At 45.1% G+C, this 22,088-nt stretch overlaps 1 protein-coding gene across 50 annotated transcripts in view; it reads right to left on the reverse strand.

Moving 5' to 3' along the window:
- Window positions 1–22,088, reverse strand: part of TRDN (triadin) — a 1,596,486-nt gene that overhangs the window by 237,131 nt on the left and 1,337,267 nt on the right. For 49 of the 50 annotated variants that reach the window (XM_069607588.1, XM_069607568.1, XM_069607599.1 and 46 more), the window contains 2 exons: window positions 5,364–5,411; window positions 2–49 (listed from right to left, as the gene is read on the reverse strand). The exons of the other annotated variant lie outside the window; for it this stretch is intronic. In XM_069607588.1, coding sequence (XP_069463689.1) covers window positions 2–49; window positions 5,364–5,411 — 96 coding nt within the window. The remainder of the gene's footprint in view (window position 1; window positions 50–5,363; window positions 5,412–22,088) is intronic. 50 annotated transcript variants of the gene reach the window in all.

Genomic DNA, 22,088 nt, shown 5'->3' on the forward strand with positions numbered 1-22,088 from the left:
CCTGCTTTTGCGTGTTCAGCTTCTTTTTTATGCTTCTGTGTTTCTTGTACTGCAATAAAAAAAAGAGTGCACTGCAGTTGTCAAAACATGAGGGGGAACATCATGGACCAATGATAATTTGCACAATCAACTCATTTTCTAACAAAGGCACAACTTGTATACGTCATCGGGCCTTATTTATAAACATGTTTTAACACGGGGAAGTCCAGATTGTACCATATAGTGAGGAATGTGTGCTCCCAAGTATTATCAGGGACCGCAACTGCACAAGTAGTGAGCTTTTGTTTGTAGGTAATACGCACCGGCTGAATACACAGCTAATATACAACAATTCAAGTTTTAGAGTGTGGGCGAGACCCAGTGACATTGTCCTGCATGAAAGGATATTCGACTGTTATTCAAATTCAGCCTCACACGTTTTACCTTCAAATGTGTAACCACATGGGGTGACTGCAAGCACATAGGGGACAGTGTAAAAGTCTCATTTTGGGGTGTGTGGAATTCCTACAATTAATTCTGTAGGTTTCCATGTCTCCATTGTTCCTGGCCGTTTATCAGCCTGCCAACTTTGATAGATTTGTCATGCACTGGGTCAAATGGGGATTGTCCCCCTGGATATACGTATACAGAACATTGTGTTCTTTTATGTACTTCTTGATGTTTTAGAAATACACCAAGGTCAGGGGAGAAGAGAAATAACAGTGTTCTATTGCAAACCTGTGATCAGTACCCGTGAAAGACAGCCACCTTGATTGGACAGTCTCCAGGCACCAGATATTAGAACCGATCGATGGGTGATGAGATAGGGGGAGTGCCACCATATTTAGTTTGGCTTATATCAGTTGCTTTATGAGTCAGAAGTAATGGGATAGAATACTATAGAGGAATGTGGCACTCTTAGATGGCATTTGAGGATGGATAGAGTGCTTTGACCAGATTTAATTAGCCTTTTTCGCATAATGGCTATTTCGGCTAAATTGATTTTTTGCAATTGGGCAATTCTAATCAGCCTCTTTTCTCACCACCCTTTTCACATTTATTTGACTATTCGGTGATCATGGTGTTAGACGTTTTCTTTTGTTATTTACGGGTTGCATTGGGAAAAACATAGGCAAGAAATGTGAGGCTTCTGCAAAATGTTTGGATGTTAAATTTGAATACATTGTTCCTTCACAGTTGACTATAATTATGCTCCCTAGTGGAAAGGTGTGAGACTGAAAGTCCTTATCTGCAGCTCTGGTGCAAGACCTGTGCAGTATTTACTGTTTTCTGCTGTGGACTCCATGTTTTCCCATTGAGACCTCATCAACGGCCTTAATGTGATTGCAGCTCTGAATTGTCTCTATGAGCTCTTAACCTTTGCAACGCTAAAGTCACCAAAAGTTACCATGTTCCCTGTGTAAATCTCAGCTCGCAATGATGGCTGCTTGGGCTTCATTGGCAGGTGGCAGCTATAGTGTATGATTTTAGTGGTTTACAGCTTCTTGTATTTTGGGGGGGGTGTCCCTCCAGAGAGCCTGCTTGCAAGTCTGTCTCTGTCGTTAAGCTCTGTCGGAGTCTAATAACACCAGCCTTCTTTTCCTTGACCAGAGAGTGGACTTGCAAAGGTTTCTTTACCCATGACCCAGCAAGCACAGCCGAGTATCTACGTCAAAGATTATTACTTCCCTTGAGACTTGCTGTTTCCCCAGTGCAGATATTATTATTATCATCATCATCATCATCATTATTATTATTATTATTATTATCATTATTATTAATAATATTATTGTAATAATTGAGCACAGACCTAGCTTCAAGAAGCAACAGAGCACTTTACAGAGGTATGCAACAGTACAGATGCATAACAGAGTGCCTTTCAGAGATAACAACACAACAGATATACAGCGGGGGGTAGGATACTGAGGGGCACAGAGGAGGGGTACAGCAGTACAGGTTTGTCGGAGGATAGGGGCGGATGGAGTCTAGCGAGTCAGGTGGCACTGGGGCCGACGTGATGGCCCATGTGTTGTGGAGGAGAGATTCCCTTAAGTGGTGGGTCTTGAATTCTTTTCTGAAGTGTAGGAGCATGGGGGCGAGCCTGATGCTGATAGGGAGGAGGTTCCACAGTCTTAGGGAGTTGGCAGAAAATTATTGATTTCTGGTCATTTCCTATTTGTAGCAGCAGATTTCAAGTCTGCACGTATCCTGGCTTCTGGTGGTGCGCTGTCTGCCAGAGATGCTGAGTTTCTCCCTGAGGTAGCTTCAGGGCGACTGCCTTATAGATGATGCAGCAAGACTGGAAGGTGATTCTTGCATGCAGTGGCAGCCAGTGAAGCTCAATGAGGGCTGGGGCCATGTGGTCGAATCTGTGTAGACTCTTGATGATGAATGTGGCCGCTTGTAGGACACTTCTCAGAGGAACAAGGGAGGACGTTGGGAGACCTTCGAGTAGGGCATTGGCCCTATCCAGTTTCTGAAAGGACCAGTACTTGGATGAGCTGGAGGCATTGCAACAGGAAAGCTGGTAGCCAGCAGTGTCTGTGGTTTCTAATTACCTGAACTCAACTGAACCCAACTCATTCCCTGGTGTCCCGGGGAAGCTTTGCTTGCACCCGTCACTCTGCTGGCGTGGCAAAGAAAGAAAATGGCATTGGTTGAAGCTTTTGGAAATCCCATGAAGCTGAAGCACGAGCCCGGTCACACCCATATTGCACGTGCATCCCTCTAGGATCAATATCAAACTGCAGACTTCACTGAATTTTAGCAAGTGCTGGGGCCTATAGGTGCTCACACGAAGCACAGCATCTTGTGCTCCCTGACACAGATCCAACGCCTGCCACCAACAGAGGGGGAGGACTGTCACCTCACAATCAGCCAAACTTGACAGTGTTTTTCCTGCACGTGGACCAGCACTTGCCTCTAGTTAGTGTCTATACCATACACAGTACTTGGTTGTGGTGCACCCATGTTAGTGTGCAATTCAATAGTGATACACTTTGTTTTTTTTTTTTTAAATTTGAGGAAACGCAATATTTTCATTTCAAATAACTGACCACCATGTGTTCATAATTGTTACTTCTATTGATCTGCAATTATTTTCATTGTTGTCAAAATCTTTTAATTGTTGAACATTTCTCTGAGTAATACATTTTTGTATAGACCCAGATTATCAAGCACACAGATTTGGAGTTTCTGCCTCTTAAAGTGCACCCTGAAATCTGAATCAAAACAAATATCTCAATGGTGCAAATGTGGAATGATGCATGTGAATCTAAGACATGGGGCCTCATTACGACCCAGGCGGTAAGGGGTTTACGGCAGCGTTAACAGCGCCGACCCTTACCGCCTGAGTACGAGGTCCCTTAGCGCCATGGCGCTTTTAACACCTGCTTTTAGCAGGTGTTAAAATCCATGGCGCTAAGGGACCATGGAGTTAATTACGCCACCGTAATTTACGGTGGCGTAATTAACGCCTTCCCCACTCCCATTATGCCCTATGGGGCAAAAATGGGAATGGGGAAGGGTAAATGGGGCTTGGGGACTTACCGCCCCGCCAAGGTCGGAATGGGGCGGTAAGTCCGCCAACCACCATGGCGTAAACATAGTTTACGCCATGGTAGTAAAGTCACGGCCCAGGCGGTAACTTACCGCCTGGGTCGTAATGAGGCCCATGAACTCGAACATTAGGGCATATGTTTAACATGCTCAGGCGCGGACTAGCCCATAGGGCATAGACCCAGCACGGACCAAAAATGTAAAATGCTGGTGTGGAGCAGTTTTTTGGGTGAAAGTGGGCCACTTTTCTGGCCAATTTGGGCCAGTTTGATGAGTTACTTCACTCTGCGGCTAATAGTTTTGACCAGTGCTGCTAAATAAATTATCTTTAAAATACACAATTTGCATCACATTTCATCAAATAAACTCCCCCTTTGGCCCTATTCAAACAGTGTCACAAAAGGAATTAATTGTCTTTGGCCACTGTGGGCCACTTTTTCATTGGTGCCAGCGACAATGTTATGGCCAAGTCCGACCCTGAACGTGTATATCATGAATACCCACTACATGGGGCATGACCACCATTGATCAACACGCTGCTGCTTCTCCTTTTGGAACGTCTACTTCTTTTTATAATGATACCAAACCTTCCCGCAATCGAAATACAACTGAATACAGACCTTTTTTGAAGGCCAGTACATTTTAGAACCTATGTATTCAATTTTTAGGTACATTTACTGACCTTCATTAACAGACCATCCCTCATTTATTTGTGTTTGGGTTGATAGTGTGCAGTTTATGTCTATTAGTAAGGGTGGCTACCAGAAGACAAAGAAATAGGATCATAACTTGTACTAGCATTCCAGAAATTAAGCAGATACCTTTTGATGAACGCCAACTGTGCCTCATGTGGTGGGTACTAACAACATATATTTTAAATATGTCAAGCTACATATAGAAGTGATTTGCTAGAATAGCTTGTATCATAAAACACAGGGAACATTATGATTTAAGAACAGACATCATTTGTCAATTATAGCAGGAGCTGTAGAAACGTCTGACATGTGTTGATAAATAAAAGTGGGCTGCATTTAAATATATGTAAACAATCAGGTAACCCTATTTTTTGCTACTTTTCCTCTTATTAATAACGCGATGAGCAGAGGGAAATCTGAAGTATCATAAACATATACCACCTGTATAGGAGAATTATTTTAAAGGATTGAAGTGATGGTGGACTTGGACTTGCATTATATGATATTAAGAACTGCACTAAACAGAAACGTGTGCATGTGGGATTACATGCACAATTTAGAAGTGGATATGGGGAAACCAGCATACAGGAACTGACTGGATGCACTGGTACTCGACATTTTATCCTAAATGTTCCTTCGTTTAAGCACGGAAGGTCGTACAGATCAAGACTGAATCAGCTTCCATCTATGGAGGTCATTGGACGACATATAGAACTGACCACCAATCAATGTCCGTGCCAGCTATATAAAGATCAGAACCAACGCCAGACCGCTCGGCATCTAGTAACAACATGTGAATCACTCGCATTAGTGGGGCATACATATCTTCATAAATATGTTCCTAATATTGATGCAATTCAGACAGATGCGTTTTCGATTAGATTTCTAATTGGTGAACAACAGTCTCTTGTTTTAGCTATAACTAAATGATGGATTACTATTATGTACGTAGATTTAAGAGGGATTGTTGAATCAATTACTGATATATATATGTATACAGGTAGGAATATTTTACATGTGGATGTGAATGTTTTGAATGAATTTGAGTGTAAAGTTTCAAACATGAGAACTGCATCACACTTTTATTATAAAGCAATACATTACATGATGTTAAATGATTAAAATATTTACCTGCTTTTGAATGCTGAATGTCCTTTGTATGCTTCTGTGTTTCATGTTCTGCAATATACATGGTATCAAAACGTGATTAGACCATTCCTTTCAGCTAAATGATCATTTAGAGCACAGGTTCACAATCTGCGATTCTCCAGATGTTTTGGACCTCAGCTCTCCTGATTCCTCGCCATTTATTATACGGGCTAGGATGGGAGTTGCAGTCCAAAACATTTGCGCACTGGTACTGAAGTTAACACAAAACACCTCTTATCCTAACAGGGGCTCTCCTTTTAAAAGTCATTGGCCCTCATTCCGAGGTTGGTGGTAGTCATGGCGCTATTTGCGCCATGACTGCCACCGATAACGGTACCGAGTCCGGTTTGGTGCAGTGGGGACTTACCGGTCTAGTCAGGCCTTGGTGGTGTAAGAGGATTCAATTCAACACTACAGCTAAGTCAATGCCTAGTCTGGGATACTGAATGGAAACCCTTATTGATATATCTTTATGTCCAGTTCATGCGTTCTTCATGACTACCCCTATATAACACCCCTCTCTTGGAATCCTCCTGACCCCACTGAGCCAAGAAGTAGTTCTGTTTTACAAGTTTAAAGGTTTATTTAATAATTTAAACAATATATATATATATATCACGCTTTATAATAAATTAATAATTGAATATCACACTGAATCTGAGCAGTAATCAATAATGGATAGTCTGGCACTAGCACACTTGTGAATAGTAACAGAAGAATAAGGTGGTAGAGAATACTTTATATAAGTTCAGATGGATGTAATGTTGAATGAAAAATGCAATACAGAAAATACTCAATATGATTTCAACAAAACAATGTAATCACTTTTCTCTGGCAATCCACTCCCCCCCTTTATGCAATGCAAGGAAATGGAAGGAAAGCACAGAGTTCTCAGAAATGCAATCAAATGTAATTCAGTTCACCCCAGCAAGCTTAGATTACAGATCGGAGTTTTAAACACAGGCCCAAAATGCTTTTACATGTGCTGGCAATGAAGTGAAAAATATGCTAAAATGCTTGTAATTCCCCCTAGAGGTTCAGGGTGAGTGGTATCTAGTTAATATTAGTCCAGACTCACTCTAGCAATGATTCAGGGATGATTGGCAGGTTAAACGAATTTTTAGCAAGGAAAGCAAAAAAAAAACTGCTGTTTTCACACGTGGAGAAATGTGCAAATCGCGGCAAAATTCGCGAGTGCGTTTTTCGCGATTACAGAGGAACTACAAGGACTAGCACTATCGTTTTGGGGTCCTAGGACAGCCTAGGATCTCAGCTTCCAGATGAAAGTTACTGCAAGTCTCTAGGACAAACGATCACGGAGATATGAGCGATATGGTAAGGGTCGTTTTTCAGATTTGAAATTTTAAAGTTCAAAAAGACAAGTGACAGCTAGCAACTAGAAAATGACAGGTGACAGTTAGGAGGCAGTCCTACTTAGATTAAAATAGATTGAATTATATTATTTTAACTAAGAGATTGGTTCTACACAGTTCTGCTGGGTACTCACAATATATTTAGAAATAGAATGGGCCTCGCCACGGATCTGGTCAGGTTTTGGACTGGACTCCGGTTCAGCTCTCTGGTTCTGCTAACAGCGGTCTGGGTCAGCTCTACTCTGCTGGTCTGGTCTGGGTCACTGAAGGTGGATAGATTGAAGTCTCTATGTTGGCTCTCTGAAGGTTGATGGAGGTAAAGTATGGATTTTCCCGGCAGAGCGTCCCGCAGCAAATGGATTTGAAGGTCCCTATATGTCCTCACTGTCTGCTTTTATGTGTTTTGAAAATGGGTGTGTGTGCAGCATCACTAGGCTCTACCCCTCTCCACTTATCATTGGCCACTTCATCCTCTTCCCCTTGATTGGGGGAACGAAATGAAGTGTCAACATGATGAGGTCTGTTTATGGTACAGAGAACCCACCCCTGTCAAATTACACACAATCTATATTTTCTCAAAAAGACATATTTGCACAGGTACACATTTGTTTAAAATTACATGCACCCCTCACATATCACAGGAGGTATACCCTGTCCAAATCTGCTCTTCCTGGGAGCTTGCATTCAGAAATGGCGACATTTGCACTTTTTAACTGGTTTCACAATATCGGACATTACCCCAAATTTATACACATGTGCGCAAGGGGTATGGACATTACTTGATGAAATGTCAGATTTTTAACATGCATACATTTTAAGTAATACCCTCGTAACTACTAGCTTGCCCCCAGATCATACCACCGGTTCTAAAAACCTCTTAAAATGTGGGCAGAAAAATCACAAGAATTATGGTATCATTTAAATAATTTTCACAAGTCCGTACTATGAGTTATTCATCTTTTTCCAAAACCATATTCTGGCTACAGGGGTGTGTCTTTTCAGGTCACATGGTACAGAAACCAGTCTTTCCACTTTCTTGAAGCTCAGCCTCTGTCTCCAGTTTCTCCCCCTCCCAGTTTCTGCCAAGAGGAAGCCATTTTTATTACCCCTGCAATAAACCATCTGCCTGGGCCCTGGAAGGCCCATTGTTCAAGAGGAAGACATTTTTACGGCCCCCGTAATAAAACATTTGGCTGAGTCAGCACAGGGCTTTGTTCAATTTCCTGCAGAGCCGAGGTAATTCAATCAGAGAAGTGTCATATCCCTTTTGGTGGGAGCAGCAAAAGGGCAGCTAGGCCTGGGAACACAGCTGTTGTGCAAGTATCAACTCCTGTCGGGGATAGCTGGTGGGCAGAATTCAGTTCCTTAAGCCAGGCCCCAGCTAATGTCACTTTTTGTTACCCAGTTTAAGTCAAGACAATGTTTACATATGCAGCTAGAATGCTGATTCTAAGTTCAAAACTATGACATTTAAACAATTGCAACCTATGTGACACTCAAAAGTAGGTCACTCATTTCTTTTAAACATTTAGATTTTTAGTGTCTTTCAGTCCAAATTTACTTAAACTGCTGAAATCCACAGGTCAGCCAGTCTTGTTATAAACCTTCAAGTCACTTCAGAATATAACTTTACATTGTATCCACCTCTCAGTAAGTCTTTCTTTGGCATGCTCTGGGTTCATTTATTCAGTTTTACACAAAGTCTGGTGGTTTTAAAATGCCGGCTTTCTGATAGTGGTGAGTACTGGTACTGCACCCATTTTTGGGATTTAAGAAAATTAATTCCCGACAGTTGCTTTTGGCAATCAGCATTGCCATTCCCAATGGTTTCAGACTACTGTGTGGGTAGTCCAATGGTGGTTTTAGGCAGTGCCCTTCTGTGCCCATAACATCGGCAAAAATGAGCGGCAGCCTATTCTTCATGCATTTCCCTGTACATTTTCTGGGAAGCTCTGGCCATCATGATGTTTTCCATGTCAGTACTGCACAGTTTTGAGGTAGGGCTCGGATGCATGGATAAATACATCCCACAAGCCCCCCTCTTGCGATGGCCATTCTGTTTCACTGATGGGACTCGCAAGACCTGGGATGTTTCCTCATCTTCTTCCAATAGATGGCACAGTTCAGCATCTTTTCCTCCATCCGGTACTGATCGATCGGTTCTCCTCGCCGGTCTTGATGGGAATATTGGGCGGTACCCCGGGCCCCTTGCGTCTCGAGTCCCGGTCTCCGGATCGTCCTCCTTGGCCCGTCTCCAGGTTTTCTTTCTCCTAGGACGACAAAGGAAGAGCGGCAATACCTATTCATGGACATTTCTCCCCACCATTGATATAGTGGGGTGGCATATATATTTTAGAACTCAACAGATATGAACATGCACATTTTTTTTAAATTAAGAGACAGGAACACCTAAACTTGAGAAACACAGAATTTGATAGGCGATATGTAGGATATTTTAAGTTAGAACTGAATTAATCTGAGACAGTACCCTCTAGGATTCCAGAGGATTCCTCCAGTTGTTGCAGAGTGTGCCTGGGATGGCAACACTTCAACTGGTTAATGTGGACCCACTTGTCTTCCCCCTCTGCCAAACCGCCTTTGGGGATGCGGATCTTGTAGGCCACAGGGGAGATTTTGTCTATAATCTCAAAGGGTCCCTTCCATGTAGGCAAACATTTTCGCTGTTTGGCCTGGTTCCTTTGGAAATTGTATAGATAGACCCGGTCCCCCACCTGATATTCCTTCCTGGAAGTCTTCAGGTCATAGTGGGTCTTCATGCTATCAGCTGATCTTTCTAGATTCCGCTGAGCATAAGCAAAAGCATGTTGAAGGTGTTTCCTTAAATTCTCCACATACTCATGAGTTGTGGAGGCATTTATCAGTGTCTGCTCTTGGGTCCTGTAGAGCAAATGCTGAGGAAGCACCATCTTGCGCCCAGTCATCAACTCAAATGGTGACATTTTGGTTGCAGATGAAGGGGTAGATCTGATGGCCATTAGGACCAGAGGTAATCGGATATCCCAACTTGGCCCAGAATCTGCCACAAACTTCTTTAATATGCTCACAATGGTTTGGTTATATCTCTCTACTGCCCCAGAAGAAGCTGGCCAGTACGCAATATGCAACTTCCTTTTGACCCCCAGTATCTCCCACATCTTTGTCATTACTTCACTAGTGAAGTGGCTACCCCTGTCTGACTCAATCCTTTGAGCTAGACCGAAACGGGAAAAGATGTGGTTAATCATCAGGGCAGCTGCGGTTTCTGCCTTGCAATTTGGGGCTGGGAGACATTCCACCCACTTGGTAAACAAGCATGTCACAGTCAACATGTACTTATTCCCCCTAGCAGAGCGAATCACGGGGCCTACGAAGTTAATTTGTAAATCTGACCATGGCAGTGTCATCCCCCTCTTTTGGAGAGGCGCACGGTGCGTGAGGGATGATGGCTGAAATTGTGCACACACAAGACACCCCTTCAAGTATTGGTCAAGGTCCTGCCCCATGTGTGGCCAGTAAGCAACCTCTCTTAAGATTTCCAATGTTGTGTGAAACCCCCTATGACCGGCGGTGGCCGCATCATGGGCGTGACTTAACATCAGGCTTCGGAATGAGGTAGGAACCACCCACTGATCGTGGCCAACTTTGGATTTCCTTACCAACAAACCGTCTTGGATCCGGAACATTTTTGGACATTTCATCAACACTCTTAGGTCCTCTATCCCAGTGTAATCGGTATCCGTCAGGGGAAAGTTCTCAGGGTCCTCAATGTGCTGGTAAAATTTACCAATTATTGTATCCCCTTTCTGAGCTGTAATCAAATCAGCATCAGGGGTCTCCTTACTCCATTGTGCAATTGAAAGGTCGTTGTGAGCATTTGTCTGGGACCTAGTGATAGCAGTGACCTGGATTTCCCCCAACAGGGACTCAATCTCAATTAGATCCCCTTGGATGGCCCCGGTTTTGGCCAGCTGATCAGCTAAGTCATTTCCAGTTTTGTCTGGTCCCTCTACTTTGGAATGACCCTTGATCTTCTTCCAATAGATGGTCATTCCTTTCGAGGTGACCAGATCATCAATGTTTTGGATCAACTTCCCATGTTTCAAGGGTTTGTTATTAGCACATAGCATGCCTCTGGTTTTCCAATTAACCAGGTGCTCCACGAACCCGTTCCGTACATAATCTGAATCTGTGATTATGACCAGTTCGTGGAGTTGATGCTGGACAGCAGTGAGGATGGCCTGATGCACAGCCATCAATTCTGCCACCTGACTAATTCGGGGACCAATTTTGTACCCAGCGGAGGGTTCTGGGAACTCCTTCACCCATGCATTCCCTACGCCGGCCACCAGTTCTTTTTCCCCGTTGTTGTCAACATGGTAAGAGCATCCATCCACATAGACAGTGGGCATTCCCTCACACTTGTCTTCTTCAAAGACTTTGTGTGGGGAATTAAGGTATGCCTCCGTGTTGTCCTTGATTTTTAGACTTTCGTCCTCGAGACAGTTTTCTTTGGCACAATCATGCAAGTCAGCCAGACCTTGCGCGAGGGGACTCTTCTTGTTTTGGCCATATCTGACCTCCACAGGAAAGCCTTGCATTGATAGAATCCAGGAAGTAATTCGGGAATTACTCACATTTCCGGCCCGGATTCTGTCGCTTTGGAGATATTGCAGAGGCTGGTGTGGAGTCTCCACTATGATGTGTTCCCCCTGGATAAACGGGCGGTAATTCTTCAATGCCCACACCGTTGCCGGGAGTGCCTTCTCACAATCGTTGAATTTTTCCTCCACAGAGGATAAAGTTTTGCTCGCATAGGAGATTACTTTATTGACCTTGTCATGCTTTTGGTATAATACCGCCGTCAAGCACGTATTAGAGAACCCCGTCTCCAGGAAAAACTCCTTGTTTCTGACAGGGTAAGCTAGGCAGGGCGCTTGTGAGAGGCTTCTTTTGAGTTGTCTTACTGCCTCGGCTTGTTCTGGACCCCATTCCCACTTGACCCCCCCCTTCAGGAGATGAATCAGGGGTCTGGTGATCTCTGCGTAGCCCTCAATGAACTTTCTGCTGTAATTAGTCAGTCCAAGGAGGCTCCTTAGTTCCCGCAGAGTTGTGGGGTCTTTCAGTTTTTGAAGTGCTTCCACTTTCTTTTCCTGGGGACAGAGACCCTGAGGAGTAATCTCATGCCCCAAGAAATTAACACGGGTTCTACACCACTGTGCTTTCTGAAAGGAAAGTTTTGCTCCGGCGGCCCTCAACTGGGTCAGAACATAACGGATCTCCGCTATGTGTTCCTCCACAGATGAACTTTTGATGAGGACATCATCTACATAAGCCAGGTTACCCCTCGCACGGAGGTCGGGCATGGCCTTATGTAGGAAAATATTGAACTCATTACCGGAGTTAAGGTATCCGAAGGGAGTCCGGGTCCATGTGTACTGCTGGCCCCCAAAGGTAAAAGCCAGTTTGTATTGGTCCTCCCTGCTGACAGGCACAGTCCAGTATCCATTGGTCAGGTCTATTGCAGTGAATACCTGTGGCCCCTGGATCAGGGTCAGCCCTTGGTCAATGTAGGGCAGAGGCCATCGGGAAGTACGGACCCGTTTGTTGAGCTCCCTGAGGTTGGCGCAGAGTCTCCACTGGCCGTTTGGCTTCAATATTCCCAGCACCGGATTATTGAAGGTGCTGTGGACTGGACGGATTATTCCCCGGGACTCAAGGTTCTTAATTATTTCAGTAAGGGACTCCATTGATGCGAGAGGCAAGCGATATTGCTTCACAAACACTGGAGTCATGCCAGGGTCCGTGGGGATTGTTGTTGTGTGGATGTCGGTGCGGCCACAGTCATATGAGTCTACCGCAAAGAGATCTTGGAAATCCAAGAAAACTTGTTTCAACTTTTGCTTTTGTTCCAGAGTCACACAGGCATCAGCTAGGTTGACTCTCTCTTCCACCATCTGCCTGAAGCCTGGAAAGACTTCTGGTTTGGCTATTTCAGCGGCCTCCTCCAGCTGGGTGGAGAAGTCCCTGGTCAGAGTGCTGATTTGGACTGGAGGCTTCAGGTGGGAAAGGCAGCCCTCATGGACCTGGAAAATCACCTCATCCCTCCTGAAGTCACAAGTCACATCTTCCTTACCATAAGGGCAAGAAGTGTACACCAGGAAGTTCCCCCCATGGCGGGTAAAAATCCTGTCTGGTGTTGTATTGTCATCACTGTCACTGTCAAAACAGTCCTTGGGGATTGGCCCTAACAGTTCATTACCTAAATCTATGGAAAAATGTCGGTCATCAACCGCCATTCCAATAATGGTGCCTGCGGCTAGAGTAATACTCTTTAAGTCGCTTTTATCCACCTCTATTGGAATGGTGTCATGTTCTATGTTGACTAATGGAGTTGGGTTTACCCCCAACCCTTGCTGTTGGAGAGAAGCATTTAGATGTATATAAGCATCAGGGTTTTTCAAATGTTGTCCTCTTTTAACTTTCACTTCCAGGGAGAATTGTCGGGTCCTTTCTGGGATCGTGACTTCCTCTTTGATCTGAATCTCAACTGCATAAGGTAGCAATTGAGCTGACCTAAATGCTTTTTCTGGATCATCAAAGCCCATGGGATTATCCGCTAATCGGGACCAAGCTTTGAAGTTTATTAGGTCCAAACTAATGGCAAAGCGATTGAGAATGTCACTGCCTAAGTAAAAGGCGGCAGTGACGTCTCGCACGACCCAACAATTATGGACTATGCTCTTGTTGCCAATGGAGATTTTGAGCATACACCTGCTTGGCAGGAGCTGTTTGGAATTAGGTGCTTCCAGGTCCATTTCCCATTTGTCTATCAGTTTGAATGTGGGAATGGCTGGATCTTTTGGGAGTTGGCGGAACATGGCTTCGCTGATGAAGCTCTTACCGTTGTTCACACACACTCGAGCGAGAACAGAGTCCTTCCCATCATTTAATTGGACAGGGATGAACAACTGCTCTCCAATTTGCTGAATATCAGCCAGGCTCTGAGCTGATTTCACATCTTTCTGGACTATAGGAGTGGGAGTTTCTGATTGTGGATTAGTATAGAATTTCAGGGTGTTTCCTTCCAGTGTGGAATACCACCTTAAACTGGAAGGAAGGTTGATTTTCAGAAATAGAGAGGACCCTCCATCACCAGTCTGTTGTCCTACTGCTATTACTGTCACGTCTGGAATTTGGCTATTCTGGAAGTGAAATTCTACTTGGTCAGATTTTTGTTCAACCACGTGGCAGGTGCCGTTTAAACTAACATGGTTGACACTCTGTTTTAATTTTATTGGTCGGCTAGTCTGGGTCAAGAGGACCTTGTTTACGCAATCTATTAGGGGTGACAACCTTCTCAGGAGGTCATTCCCTAGTAAGCAAGGGGTGCCCCCTGGAGTCACAACTATGACTGGGTGTTTCAACTTGTGTCGCCCGATCTTAATGTCCAAGTCTGCAGTCCCCTCAACGGGAATTTCCTTCCCGTCAAAGTTCTGCAGTTGTCCAGGAAGAGAGGTGAGAGGAATTTGGTAATTCTCTCCCCTTCCTGCATTCAGTTCGTCAAAGGCCCTTCTGGACAGAAGGGTAGCTTGAGATCCAGTGTCCACCAGTGCCAAGATTGTACCCTGCCCCTGTACTTGTACCGGGGCATAGTATCTTCCCTCCTTCTCCTCAAGGGGGCACAGATAATGCACATTTTTGGACAACTGGTGGGCTAACTTTCTGGTTTTGGACATCGCTAGCGAAGAGATTTGGGCAGAATTCTGTGGAGAGCCTTGGGAATCTGAAAGAAAAAGTTGGCAACTGGAGATCAGAGCCATTGTGGGTTCCCCTGGCTCCGGTTCTGGGCCGCCCCCCCTTTTTGGAGGCAGTCATCAGGATGGGTTTGAACCAGGGGATTTTCGTATTGTGGGTTCTGGGATGAGATGATGGGCGGCGGTAGCTCAGTCTCCATATCTCCCCAGTCTGGATTTGCATCCCTAGGGACCCATTTTTCCTTGGGAGGAGTTCCCCCATCTCTGAAGGAGAAGATCCTTTTCCCAGGATCTTCTGAGGATCCCTCTCCCTCAAATTGGAAGATCTGTACCTCCTCCTCAAACTGAGTCTGTTTGGGTCTTTTGTTTCTCCTACCCCCCTCTGCTCCTTAGGAGGCAGACTTTCAGGGGCAAGAGATTTTGTTTCCGGTTCCTGGGTTTCCAGGGGCTGTTTACAAGTGAGGAAGGAAGCTTCCTCCAAGGCTTTACACCCCCCTTCCCTTTGTGCCTCCTCCCTGGGAACCGGTGAGTTATCGGGGTGCTGCCCCCGTCATTGGTCTGGAGCACCAGGTCCAGAGTTGGGTGCGTTCTGCGCCGGCATGCCGATCTGAGGGTTCTGCTGAGCCCTCAGTATGTGACCCAGATCCCGCGCCATGTTTTGAACCTGGCGCTCTAACTGGGAAACCCCCTCAGGCTGATACGGGGCCCTGTTTTCTCCCCTGGGCTGATCCCGGGAAGGGTAGCTATCCCTTCTTTGGTAGTACCCCTAGTTGGGAAGATTTGGGTACCCCTCCACCCTTGGCCTCCCCTCTCCTGGATTAGGTTGTCTGGGCTCAGGGAATTGGGGAAAGAAGGATGGATGATTTTGGGGTTGGAAGTTGGGTGGATACCTGGGGAAGAAGTTCTGCCCAGGGTTTGGTGAGTTTCTGCCCTCCTGTGAGAAGTTGGGAGGGAAGTTCTCTGGGTTAGGTGCTTGGCTGGATCCCCCCCCTTGGGCTGGAGGAGTCCACACATAACCCAGGATGGGTCTGTTTCCCTTGTACCGGGGGCTTACATAATCAGGAGAGCAAGGGACCCCATTTGTGGGGCTGCCTCCCTGGCCCCCTGTCTGTGACTGGCCCGAGGACCTTCTGGGCTTAGCATTATTAGGTGCAGGTAGGTTTTTAGGCCCCCTCATCTCCAAATCTAAAACGGGGGTGACCTTTACCTCTGCCACCTTGGCAGCAGCAGGGGTGTTGTTGGCTTTGGGGTTTTTGGGCGCATTCTTTTTATTTTCTATTGGCTTCTGCACCTCATAGATCCGGGTCGCCTGTTCAATGACCCAGTCTAAAGATCTTTTCTCGTGAAAATCCCTCACGAGCTGGGTCATTATGTATTTGGGCAAGGCATGGAAAAACGTATTAATAAATTCTCTGCTATCTGTGCGCACCCTTCTTGTGGTCTGTGCAAAAGCACGCTTTAACTCCTGCACAAATTCTTGTGGGGCCTGATCCTCCCCACATTGCAAATTGTAGGCTGCCTTGCGAGCCTCTTGAGGATTTCTATGAGTAGAAAAATGTTTCAAGATGGCCGCCTTATAGGTGGACCATCTTAAATGATTTTGGTCCTCCAGCCCCGCAAAGAAACTGGAGTATTCCGGGGAGAAGGTCCACTTTACATATTGAATACAGCTTTGGCTGTCCTTCAAATGGAAAGTCTCCATCATTTGCTCAAACAACTCTAAGTGCTCCCAAACAGAATACTTGGCGTTCTTATGATAAGGCGTGATGACGCTCCTGATTGCCTTAATCTGCTTTAAGGGGTCCTTAAGCAAGGCCCTTTTTGTCTTATTGGCCCTTTTGGTCCGGGTAACCCTGGTCCATTCATCTTCTGACTCAGAGGCACTGCTCCCAGAGGTTCCCGTCTGTTCTTCCAGGTTTTCCCGGATTCTGCGAGCCTGGGAATGGCTGGCAGAATGTGGGGACCTGGTCTCCTGTGTCCTGTACCGCTCAGAGGAGTCTTCAGATCCCTCCTTGCTGCCAGGATTTGATGGGTACCCCCCCCACTGACCTAACTGGGCAGAGGTTTTCAGGATGCCCTTAATGGGCCTACTCTCCTGGGGTTCCCCATCAAATTGCACTGTGCTTGAGTGCCCATACTCGGATGCCCGCCCATCCATTCCTGGGTGGTACTGGCCTATGAGCCCCATGCTTCTGGCTGGATAGTAATCTGCCATCCCTGTGGCCCGGTGCTCATGTGCGCCAGGGGACATGGGGGTGGCAGAGTCCAGGGACTAAGAGAGATAAAGGCCTCTGGTACTAGGGCTCCTGAGGTTATCCCCGTCTCCCAGCGAACCTGGTCTCTATCCGCCCCTGCTCCCTGTTGCAATGCAAGAGCCTGCGCTTTCAGTTCCTCAGTTAAGGCCTTACTCGACTCTATCAGTCTCTCCTGCATCGCTACCTGTTGCTGGAGCCTATCATTGTGCTGGCAGAGGGCCTCATTCTCTCTCTGCGTTTCCTGATTGGTCCTGGAGCACTGGGCCAGTCTTTGCTGCAGGAGGGTTACCTCCTGAGTCCGATCCCTACTGGCCTGCTCCTGCCTTGCCAGAGCCTCCTCCACCCTCCTGGTGTGCTCTAGCAAGTCCTGGTGTTCTTTTCGGAGGTCACCTAGTCCCTGGTGGGCCAGGTGATTTTCTTCCATTTTTCTTCTGAAGTGGCAGACTTCCTGGCCTAAGGTGTCCCTTTCCTGACCAAGAGCTTGAATTTGTGACGCCAGGTCGTCCCTTTGCCTTTGGAAGGCACCAGCTTTCTGGTGCTCCTGATCAAACTCTGCCTGGGTATCCAGGTCTTTCAGGATCAGTTTATTGCTCTCCTCTTTCTCTCTGTCTAGTTGGATTTGCAGGGTGGCTACCTGCTCTGTGCATGCCCTGTTGAAATTGATCTGTTGCTCCAGCTTTTTCTGGCTCTGCAGTAGGGAGTCCAAACTGTCTTGGCGTTCCTTCTGCAAAGCCAGAATTCTGGTATCCTGGTCAGCTTTTTCCTGTTGCAGTATATCCATGTCCTCCTTTATTTTAATGATATACTGCCTTCTATCATTTTCTGACTCCTGGCTCCTCTGCAGCCTCTGCTCAGAAGAGTCCAGATCAGATTGGGCCTTCTGTAATGCCAGTAGTTGCCTACTCGCCAGATCTTGGCCTTCAGCACATTTGTCCTGCATGGCTCCCATATGTAAATATAAATATGCCGCTACCCTGGCAATCTTGTTGTGCTCATCCTTGGCCTTAGAGGACATATATAGTTCACTCAGGGCCACATGTAAGGGACCCTGGTCTCTCCATATATCTGACCCTGTTTCTGTGATCTGGGGTGTGATGGCCTGCAACCAGACTGTTTGGTCCTGGTGAGTCCACTCACCTCTCACAAATAACTTATGTAAGAAGTGCTCTCTGGCTATTTTCATGTCTACTAAGGTCGTCATTCTAGAGATTGGTCTCTGTCCTGACTTACAGAAGTTTGTATTTTATTTTTGCAAAACAGACCTTTTCCTTAGAGCGTTCCTTTGAGGAGTGCTTTACAGCGTAACACAGCGTGGTGATCCGACCGGATATGTGTATCTGGTCAGCTGCCACGCTGTATTAATCTGCACAAATGGTATATCTAACCCAAACGTCCGGCACGAGCCCCCAATTTGTAAGAGGATTCAATTCAACACTACAGCTAAGTCAATGCCTAGTCTGGGATACTGAATGGAAACCCTTATTGATATATCTTTATGTCCAGTACATGCGTTCTGGATGACTACCCCTATATAACACCTCTCTTGGAATCCTCCTGACCCCACTGAGCCAAGAAGTAGTTCTGTTTTGCAAGTTTAAAGGTTTATTTAATAATTTAAACAATATATATATATATATCACGCTTTATAATAAATTAATAATTGAATATCACACTGAATCTGAGCAGTAATCAATAATGGATAGTCTGGCACTAGCACACTTGTGAATAGGAACAGAAGAATAAGGTGGTAGAGAATACTTTATATAGGTTCAGATGGATGTAATGTTGAATGAAAAATGCAATAGAGAAAATACTCAATATGATTTCAACAAAACAATGTAATCATTTTTCTCTGGCAATCCACTCTCCCCCTTTATGCAATGCAAGGAAATGGAAGGAAAGCACAGAGTTCTCAGAAATGCAATCAAATGTAATTCAGTTCACCCCAGCAAACTTAGATTACAGATCGGAGTTTTAAACACAGGACCAAAATGCTTTTACAGGTGCTGGCAATGAAGTGAAAAATATGCTAAAATGCTTGTAATTCCCCCTAGAGGTTCAGGGTGAGTGGTATCTAGTTAATATTAGCCCAGACTCACTCTAGCAATGATTCAGGGATGATTGGCAGGTTAAACGAATTTTTAGCAAGGAAAGCAAAAAAAACTGCTGTTTTCACACGTGGAGAAATTTGCAAATCGCGGCAAAATTCGCGAGTGCGTTTTTCGCGATGACAGAGGAACTACAAGGACTAGCACTATCGTGTTGGGGTCCTAGGACAGCCTAGGATCTCAGCTTCCAGATGAAAGTTACTGCAAGTCTCTAGGACAAACGATCACGGAGGTATGAGCGATATGGTAAGGGTCGTTTTTCAGATTTGAAATTTTAAAGTTCAAAAAGACAAGTGACAGCTAGCAACTAGAAAATGACAGGTGACAGTTAGGAGGCAGTCCTACTTAGATTAAAATAGATTGAATTATATTATTTTAACTAAGAGATTGGTTCTACACAGTTCTGCTGGGTACTCACAATATATTTAGAAATAGAATGGGCCTCGCCACGGATCTGGTCAGGTTTTGGACTGGACTCCGGTTCAGCTCTCTGGTTCTGCTAACAGCGGTCCGGGTCAGCTCTACTCTGCTGGTCTGGTCTGGGTCTCTGAAGGTGGATAGATTGAAGTCTCTATGTTGGCTCTCTGAAGGTTGATGGAGGTAAAGTATGGATTTTCCCGGCAGAGCGTCCCGCAGCAAATGGATTTGAAGGTCCCTATCTGTCCTCACTGTCTGCTTTTATGTGTTTTGAAAATGGGTGTGTGTGCAGCATCACTAGGCTCTACCCCTCTCCACTTATCATTGGCCACTTCATCCTCTTCCCCTTGATTGGGGGAACGAAATGAAGTGTCATCATGATGAGGTCTGTTTATGGTACAGAGAACCCACCCCTGTCAAATTACACACAATCTATATTTTCTCAAAAAGACATATTTGCACAGGTACACATTTGTTTAAAATGACATGCACCCCTCACATATCACAGGAGGTATACCCTGTCCAAATCTGCTCTTCCTGGGAGCTTGCATTCAGAAATGGCAACATTTGCACTTTTTAACTGGTTTCGCAATATCGGACATTACCCCAAATTTATACACATGTGCGCAAGGGGTATGGACATTACTTGATGAAATGTCAGATTTCTAACATGCATACATTTTAAGTAATACCCTCTTAACTGCTATCTCGCCTCCAGATCATACCACCGGTTCTATAAACCTCTTAAAATGTGGGCAGAAAAATCACAAAAATTATGGTATCATTTAAATAATTTTCACAAGTCCGTACTATGAGTTATTAATCTTTTTCCAAAACCATATTCTGGCTACAGGGGTGTGTCTTTTCAGGTCACATGGTACAGAAACCAGTCTTTCCCCTTTCTTCAAGCTCAGCCTCTGTCTCCAGTTTCTCCCCCTCCCAGTTTCTGCCAAGAGGAAGCCATTTTTATTACCCCTGCAATAAACCATCTGCCTGGGCCCTGGAAGGCCCATTGTTCAAGAGGAAGCCATTTTTACGGCCCCCGTAATAAAACATTTGCCTGAGTCAGGACAGGGCTTTGTTCAATTTCCTGCAGAGCCCAGGTAATTCAATCAGAGAAGTGTCATATCCCTTTTGGTGGGAGCAGCAAAAGGGCAGCTACGCCTGGGAACACAGCTGTTGTGCAAGTCTCAACTCCTGTCGGGGGTAGCTGGTGGGCAGAATTCAGTTCCTTAAGCCAGGCCCCAGCTAATGTCACTTTTTGTTACCCAGTTTAAGTCAAGACAATGTTTACATATGCAGCTAGAATGCTGATTCTAAGTTCAAAACTATGACATTTAAACAATTGCAACCTATGTGACACTCAAAAGTAGGTCACTCATTTCTTTTAAACATTTAGATTTTTAGTGTCTTTCAGTCCAAATTTACTTAAACTGCTGAAATCCACAGCTCAGCCAGTCTTGTTATAAACCTTCAAGTCACTTCAGAATATAACTTTACATTGTATCCACCTCTCAGTAAGTCTTTCTTTGGCATGCTCTGGGTTCATTTATTCAGTTTTACACAAAGTCTGGTGGTTTTAAAATGCCGGCTTTCTGATAGTGGTGAGTACTGGTACTGCACCCATTTTTGGGATTTAAGAAAATTAATTCCCGACAGTTGCTTTTGGCAATCAGCATTGCCATTCCCAATGGTTTCAGACTACTGTGTGGGTAGTCCAATGGTGGTTTTAGGCAGTGCCCTTCTGTGCCCATAACATCGGCAAAAATGAGCGGCAGCCTATTCTTCATGCATTTCCCTGTACATTTTCTGGGAAGCTCTGGCCATCATGATGTTTTCCATGTCAGTACTGCACAGTTTTGAGGTAGGGCTCGGATGCATGGATAAATACATCCCACAGTGGGACCGGTAAGTCCCCATTCACCAAACCATTCCCCATTCCCATTTGACCCCCATACGGCTCAATGGGAATTGGGAGGGCGCAAATAACAGGCCGGCGTATGCCAAGCCTGTTATTTGCGCCCAGGTCCCTTAACGGGTCCCATCCATAACACCTGGTCAGACCAGGCGTTAAGGAAGGGACCCGCTAAGGGACCTCGTAGTAGGGCGGTAAGGGATTACCGGCACCAGTCTCCTTACTAATGCCCTGTATCCCTTACTGCCCTACTCGGAATGAGGGCCATTGTCACAGAGACTGTACCACAACATGATTAGTGTTTCCATGCATTTTCTAGACACTGCAACCCAGTAGCTACGATGTAGGGGGATATAAGTACCATCTAAGTTCACAGATAGTTTACAACTATTTATGTTCATGAGTCTGCCTAGGTTCCACGTATTTCAACTTTAAAGAAAAGGCGTATTGCTTTTAATCAAATTCAACAGATGACATTATACTTCAGACCACAAGGATTTTACGAACAGCTGCAAACTCTCAAATTCATTTTAGGAAGTTCTGAAATGAATTTAGCAAGTTTTCCCTTTGGTGTTCTTCCTTGTCTTTTAGCAACCCACTTCATCATATTTAAAAAATGTGCCAAATTCAAGGTGGTATTGATGTAAGTGAATTATTATAAACTAAATCAATATCTGACAACAAAGAAATCTGATACAAAAATCTGTCTTCCTTGCACAATGTTAGTCTGCTAATGATCAATCTAATCACTGAGTGATACGTTGGGGGCATTTTTAAAATGTTAGCAAACGTTGTAAACGAAAGAAAAACACCACATAATTGTTATTCTTATGATATGGCTCAAGTGAGCACAGAATCAAATATTGGACCAAGTGGGCCGCTCAA

This window comes from Ambystoma mexicanum, chromosome 4q (assembly GCF_040938575.1).
Source record: "Ambystoma mexicanum isolate Mex_15411 chromosome 4q, UKY_AmexF1_1, whole genome shotgun sequence".
NCBI classification, from domain to species: Eukaryota; Metazoa; Chordata; class Amphibia; order Caudata; family Ambystomatidae; genus Ambystoma; species Ambystoma mexicanum.